This window comes from Myotis davidii, unplaced genomic scaffold (assembly GCF_000327345.1).
Source record: "Myotis davidii unplaced genomic scaffold, ASM32734v1 scaffold2325, whole genome shotgun sequence".
Taxonomy (NCBI): Eukaryota; Metazoa; Chordata; class Mammalia; order Chiroptera; family Vespertilionidae; genus Myotis; species Myotis davidii.
In genome coordinates, this window is record NW_006295913.1 from 321,067 (window position 1) to 328,291 (window position 7,225).

Below are 7,225 nucleotides of genomic sequence, written 5' to 3' on the forward strand. Positions count from 1 at the left end.
TGGCGGCGGCAAGGGGGTCTGCCCTGGACAGACTCCTCTGTGTTCACTGTCCAAGGGCCCAGCACAGAGAGGGCCCTCAGTACACGGAAAGGGAAACCGAGTCCCAGAGAGGGGACAAGCATTGTCCAAGCTCGTGCAATAAGGGGGCAGCAGAGCTGAAACAAAAAGCTAGGTGTACTGACTCCTCATCCCGCGCTCTGTCCATGACACCGTGTGTGCAACTCAAACTGGTGTGATCTGAAAAGAGGGTGTCGACACCTCCCACAGTGTGATCTGGGGAACACAAAGACACACTCTATAAACGGTTCTGTGGTCAAGCAACTTTGAGGAATGTCACATACACCCCCTTGCTCATTTACAGTGAACAGGAGCACGTTAAAGGACCTGACAAGACCTGCAGTAAAGAAACAGACCCAAACTTACTTGCACACAGGAATGTACGGGTGAGTGTGCTCATGTATACCCTTGTGCGTGTGCTCGTGTATACCCCGTGCATGCCTATGTGCTTGTGTGCAGTTACAGTATTTCTCAGCACTCACCCTGGGCATTCTGATCAGACCTAAAGAACATGTGTGTACACTGGCTAAGCTACGAGGTCAGCCCGGTCTTGGGCACTGGGAGTTAAGAGTCAGGCATCTGACCGGGAGCTGAGAGCTCCAGGGCCCAGAGAGCCCACCCCTCCTCCACGCCTCCCACCTCTCCTGCAGACCCATGGACTTGACGGTCAGCGAGGCAGGGTCGGCCTCAGGCTTGATGTCCATCGTGCAGTCAAACACAGGAGTCTCGGGGACGGGGTCCAGGTCCAGGAAGTCATCTTCGACCTTCTCTTCCATCCACTCCGAGTAGGTGAAGGAGGGCTGGCGGCTTACCGACTGGCGCCTGTCCTCGGGGGGCAGTGGTGTGGGTGGCTCTGGGTGAGCCCTCAGGAGGTGCCACACCTGGTTGGAGGGATATAGCATCATGGACTTGGGACCATGCTGCTGCCCCCTCGCTGGTGGGCTGCGCGTGGAAGTAAGCCCCTTGCCCCTCAATATGTCTAGAGCAGCCCTGCTCTCCTGGGAGCTACCTGCACGGCACTGCCCCTCACAGGGATGGCAGGTTCCACCCCCCACCTTGTCCTCCCTGACCCCTCCCTCCCTTGACCTCTTAGTTTCTTGTGGATTGAGGGCTTCTTGGTGGGCTGTGGGGGCTCCTACTTGTCTTCTCCCTGCCTTGGCCCCGCTCCCCTGCCTAGAACACTGTAGAACAATTCTGAAGGTGCTCTCACCCCATACGGGGCACACGGATGGAGAGAGACAAACAGCCTATCCCTCAGACCGATCCAGAATGTCTAACGGGGGCTGGTGGGGATCAGGGCTCAGGGTTAGGAGGCACCTTACCAGGCTGGTAGCGAGGAGCACAGACAGAGAGACCAGCAGCAGACTGGGGACTTCCCAGGTCCCAACGCCCAGCCAGGCCTACGGAACACCAGACAGACAGGTCAAGGTGGTTGGGGGTGGGAGTGGGGGTGGGGAGGGGGCAGAGTTCTCATCTGTTTCAGCAGGGACAGAACCAAGGCTCTGAAAACTTCAGATCAGATCTGGGTGGGGAGCAGGGAGAAGAGCTCCAGGGGGTGGGGCTGCCTTCGGAACTCAGAGATGGCCTGCGCAGGGCTTGGTGCAAAGGGAGGCCCCCCACTGCTGCCCCTGCCCTGGAGGCCCCCGAGCTTACTCACCCTGGGTCCCAGCTGTTCCAGGAGTGTGGCATTCTGCAACCAGCTGGGGCCATAGCCGCTGAGCCAGAGCATGCCGCAGGCAAGCTGGACAAGTGCACTGAGTTAGGAGGCTGGGCTCTGTGCGCCCCTTCCCACTCCAGCCTGGCCCCAAGGTCCAGCCTGGGACCTGAGGGAAGGGCCCAGGTCCTGCGCGCCAAAGAAGGCCCGGGACTCTCTCTGGGGAAGAGCTGACTACAGGAGTCAAGGGATAGCCCTTCCCAGGGGCCCCCCGAGACAGGAAGTCCTCAGAGAGAGACCGAGTAGGGCCAGAGGCTTGGGAGGAGGCTGTTCCTGCTCCTGGGGTGAGGGAGGGCAGGGGGTGAGGGGCTTGGCTATGGAGGCGGTAGCTCAGAACTCCAGCCGAGGGCTGGGAGTCCCCGAGGGGCACTAAGAAGGGCCCTCACCTCTCGGCATCCCCAGGTGGCCAGCTTGGGGAGGAGGTGGAGGGCTGTCCCTCAACCCGCACTCTCTCCAATCCCTCCTGGGGCCTGTGATGTCCTTACCAGGAACTGGGAGGCAGCCAACAGGCACAGGCTGCTCTTGACCGTGAGGGAGTGGCTCCAGGTGCCCGGAGGTGGCGGCTTCTGCGCTGGCTCAGAGGGCGATGAAGGAGGGGGTGGCGGTGGCATTTCTCTCCGTGAGTCCGTGAGCTCTTCGGCCTGGTCCAGGGCCTCCATCACTACCGGCTGGGGGAGACCTGTGGAAGGAGGACAGCCGGCCGCTGACTCGGGGCCCGTGGGCCCACGGCGGCCGCTCCTCCTGGGGCTGCCGTGCCTTCCTCTCAATCCAGGATCAGTCAGCGTGGCTCCACTTCCAGCAGTCACCCTCGATTAGCAAAGCAATATTCACCTACCTTCGTCAGAAACAGCTAAGTGTGGGTGGACAAATTATTTCTCTTTTATTTCTCCAGTAACAGAGTTAAAATGGCAGGAGGTTTTTCAGGGAGTTAACATCCTTGTGTTTATGCAGCTTCATTCTTTTCCATTTCTTAAGGAAACAAAAAACAACCACCTCAAACTCAATTAAAGAGAGAGAGAGAGAAAAGACACAGCACAACCAGGTTGCGCACGTGAATAACCCGCCCACGCCTGCCTTCCGGATTTTTGACTCCCGTGCCCTGGGCTCTGACTGGGGCTTGGGGCTGGAGGCTGGACACGTGACAAGATCCTAGCTACAGCCCTTCCCCAACCTCGAGGACCACACACCTCGAGGAGGTGTGTGGGCGGGCAGGGTGGTGGGTAGGAAAATCTGGGTGTAATAAAATTGATTATCCAATGTCTGGAATTTGGTTCTGGGTCTGTCCCTCGTTGTGTGACCTTGGGAGGGTCACCCCCTCTCCTGGCCTCAGTTTCCACAGCTGGACAGTGCGAGTTGGGCTCAGTCCTTGGATTTCTAACTGTGCTTTGTGGAGCCCTAGTATTCACTCAGGTGCACCAGGTATTAACAAGCGCCGAGTCCCTCTACCTGTGGAAGCTCTGCTTGTCCCCGTGCCACCTACTGGGTTTCCTTTAAGATCATTTCAACACAGGCTTCCACTCCTGAGAGAGTCTGAACACCACTGGTTTAGATCTCGGGCCCTGACTGCAGTGCAGGGATTCCAGCAGCAGCAGCAGCCACCTTGCTGAGTCCCGGATGTGGAAGATCCCCATCCAAACCCACACGTTCCAGTCTACTGCCAAGAAGGGAGGAACCAGCAACAGGGCTGTGTCACGCTTGACTGTGGGGATGGGACTGTCTACACACTGCTGTGTATACGGGACAATGGATTCCTCTTCTGGTTGGGGGACAATGGAACACCCACAGCAAGACCACGTGAGGCCAGCGTAGCTGTCTGTCCTTGTGCTTGCTCGCTCGCTCGCTCACGGGACGTTGACTAAGCCTCTCCCGTGGCCTGGACCAACAGTGCCGTGCAGAGCGCAGGTCCCGGAAACAGCTGCATTTCCACCACAGGCGCCTCCTTTGCAGATGCTGACCTGTATGGCTCCCTACCTGCAGTGTTCCAGCCACACTCCGTGCATTTCCTCAGGTGAGTCCACCCTCGGTACTTGGCACAGGCGATTCCCTCTGCCTGGAACATACCTTGAACACCCTGCCCCCTGTCATCCCCCCACTTTGCCAAGTTAACTCCTATTCCTCTTGTGGAACTCAATCAGTGTCACCAGACGTAGGCCCTGCCCTATCATGTGCACTGGGCACCCTAAGCCTCTCCTTCGTCCCAGCAGCAGCAATACCCCTGGAATGTGCAAGGCCCTGCTCTGGGGGCTTTACCTTTGCTGATTTACTCGCTTCACAGTACTCCTATGAAGTGGGTACTACTATTATCCTCTTTTTACAGAAGACCAAGATGAGGCTAGACCAGGGGTGGGCAAACTTTTTGACTCGAGGGCCACAATGGGTTCTTAAACTGGACCGGAGGGCCGGAACAAAAGCATGGATGGAGTGTTTATGTGAACTAATATAAATTCAAAGTAAACATCATTACACAAAAGGGTACGGTCATTTTTTTTTTTTTTAGTTTTATTCATTTCAAAAGGGCCGGATTCGGCCTGCGGGCCGTAGTTTGCCCACGGCTGGGCTAGCTAGTAAGTGGCTGAAGTGGGTTTAAACTGAGGCAGCTGGACAGGTTCTGGGCCACATTACACTCACTACAGTTTGTACAATTATTTGTTGAGCTGGCCATTGTGGCTCAGTGGTTGAGCATCGACCCATGAACCGGAAGGTCCTGGGTTGATTTCCAGTCAGGGCACATGCCCAGGTTGCATGCTCGATCGCCAGTGGGGGTTGTGCAGGAGGCAGCTGCTGGCTGATTCTCTCTCATCATTGATATTTCTATCCCTCTCTTCTCCCTTCCTCTCTCTGAAATCAATTAAAAAACATATTTAAGAACACGTATTTGCTGAATATCATCTCCCCCACTGTAAGTTCCATAAGGGCAGGAGCGGTATCAGTTTTGTTCATCATGATTGTCCACAGCATTTAATGCAAGTCCTGGCATATAATCCTGCCGTAAATACTGCCAGTGGGGGTTGTGCAGGAGGCAGCTGCTGGCTGATTCTCTCTCATCATTGATATTTCTATCCCTCTCTTCTCCCTTCCTCTCTCTGAAATCAATTAAAAAACATATTTAAGAACACGTATTTGTTGAATATCATCTCCCCCACTGTAAGTTCCAGGAGTGGTATCAGTTTTGTTCACCATGATTGTCCACAGCGTTTAACGCAAGTCCTGGCATATAATCCTGCCGTAAATACTTATCAGTGAATGAGGATGCGCAAGTAATCATCTTTGGCTCAGTTTTCTTACTGATAAATGGGGACAATCATACCTGCTTTGAAAAGGTGTTATGAAGACTTCAGATAAAACATGCAGCATGGTGTTTTATCTGGAAGCATCTAGATTCTAGAAGGTGCTTGATACACGTCAGATGATGATAATGATTACACAGGCCTCCCAGTCTCCTGGGTAAAACAGACCAGTGGATTCATACAGTGCATTAAGAGACAAATCTGAGTGCTGCTGGAGTCCATGGGGGCTGGAGGAGGGCCTCCACCTTTGCCCACAGAGACTACAGTTAGGAACCACAGGAGCGCACAGCTCAGATCCTGGCCGGCAAGGCAAGAGAAAAACAAAACTACTGCTAAGAGATGGATCATGCAGGAAGCCAAGAGTTTCCACTATAGATATGCAGAGGTTTTATTACTCAAGTGGCAAGGTCTCCACCCACACCCTCTGAAAAAGCAGTGGAAGGATGCTGCCAAATATGGAAGGCTGGGAGGGGCACACAAGCTCCCTCCTTCTCCCTGGGCCTCGGGTGCCTTATCTGTAAAACGAGGGGCTTGAACTAGAACTCCGTGCTTCTCAGACGTTCCTGCCACCCAGGAGGACAGAGGGCTGGGTCTTGGGAGAACACAGCTCAAACAATTTTGAACGTTTTGCTACATTTATCCTGTGGCTTTGCCCTCAGGGGTACATGCACCCCAGTCTGAGAAGCATGGAACTCGCCTGCAATAAAATATTATGCCGATGTTATAAATGATCCTGTAGATGAATATTTAATAACATAGAAAGAAATTTCAATGCTATTGCAGTGAGGAAGGCAAGGTTACAAAACAGTATGATCCCCTTGGCCTTAAAACTAAGAAAGTGTAAATGTGCATGTAGAAAGGTGGAGTATACCAGATGTAAGACAAGAGCTGACACGAGATAGTGCCTGCAGAGCCTGCAGCACAGTCGATGCCTGGCACACAGTAAGTGCTCCATAACGCACACGGTTAGTGGGAAGAACAGCAGCCAGGTGCTAACGACAGTTCTCTGGAAGAGGGTGAAATTATAGGTGATTTTTTCATTGTTTATATATTCCAGATTTTCTTCAATAAATAAATGTGTGTATGAGTATATACACATGTATGTGTATATATACACATATATTTATTTTTAGTGAGAAAAAATATTTTAAAAAAGATCACAGTTCTGAGATTAGATACCATGAGGCCTAGTTAATATGCCCTGTTTCAGGGCCCTGACTCCCACTGGTCACATCTAAATGGATAAAAACACAGCACTAGCTGGTTTGCCTCAGTAGATAGAGCGTCGGCCTACAGACTGAAGGGTCTCAGGTTTGATTCTGGTCAAGGGCACATTCCCAGGTTTCGGGCTCGATCCCCACAGTAGGGGGAGTGCAGGAGGCAGCCGATCAATGATTCTCTCTCACCATTGATGTTTCTATCTCTCTATCCTTTTCCCTTCCTCTCTGAACTCAATAAAAATATATTTAAAAAGAAAACAAATGGATAGAAACACAGACCAAACCGATGGTTACCAGAAGTGAGGGGGTTGGGGAGATAGGTGAAAAGAGGAAGGGGAATATAATCAATAATCCTATATAATAAAAGCCTAATATGCTAAGTGTCTGGTTGTTCGGTTGCCTGTTCAACCAATTAAAGCATAATATGCTAATGATATGCTAAGGCTGCTCAACAGCTCACTATGATGTGCACTGACCACCAGGGGGCAGATGCTCTGACTGGTAGGTTAGCTTGCTGCTGAGGTCCGGCCGATTGGGACTGAGTGAGACAAGCCAGACACTCCCTGGAGCCCTCCCGCAGTCCCTCCCCAGCTAGCCAACCCCTTGCATCTCTCCCTGGCCTGACCGTGCACCAGTGGGGTCCCTTGGCCTGGCCTACACCCTCACACAATCTGGAACCCCTCGGAGGATGTTGGAGAACCAGTTTCAGCCCGATCCTGCAGGCCAGGCCAAGAGACCCCACTGGTGCACGAATTCGTGTACCAGGCCTCTAGTATATAGACAAATAACTGAATGTTTCACATACACATTAAAGACACACATACGCTTGGTAGCTTTTTCTCCTGAAGAAAACAAAAATCAAAATCTGCTTCTCTATTTCTTGCCTTATTGTCTTCCCACTTTATACCTGCTAGCATGTCACATGGACACAGTCTCTGCAGGCACCA

General features: G+C 52.7%; 1 protein-coding gene across 3 annotated transcripts in view; it reads right to left on the reverse strand.

Annotated features, from left to right (window-relative positions):
- The window catches only part of PTPN5 (protein tyrosine phosphatase, non-receptor type 5), a 31,050-nt gene that overhangs the window by 11,607 nt on the left and 12,218 nt on the right, over positions 1 to 7,225 (reverse strand). Inside the window, exons 1-5 of one of the 3 annotated variants that reach the window (XM_015568581.1) lie at positions 2,607 to 2,780; positions 2,257 to 2,450; positions 1,715 to 1,798; positions 1,380 to 1,457; positions 697 to 938 (exon numbers count right to left, since the gene is read on the reverse strand). In XM_015568581.1, the coding sequence (XP_015424067.1) occupies positions 697 to 938; positions 1,380 to 1,457; positions 1,715 to 1,798; positions 2,257 to 2,430 (578 nt within the window). In that variant the 5' untranslated portion in view covers positions 2,431 to 2,450; positions 2,607 to 2,780. Of the gene's footprint in view, positions 1 to 696; positions 939 to 1,379; positions 1,458 to 1,714; positions 1,799 to 2,256; positions 2,451 to 2,606; positions 2,781 to 7,225 lie in introns of those variants that run through there. The other 2 variants (XM_015568580.1, XM_006770893.2) reach the window with 2 other exon arrangements.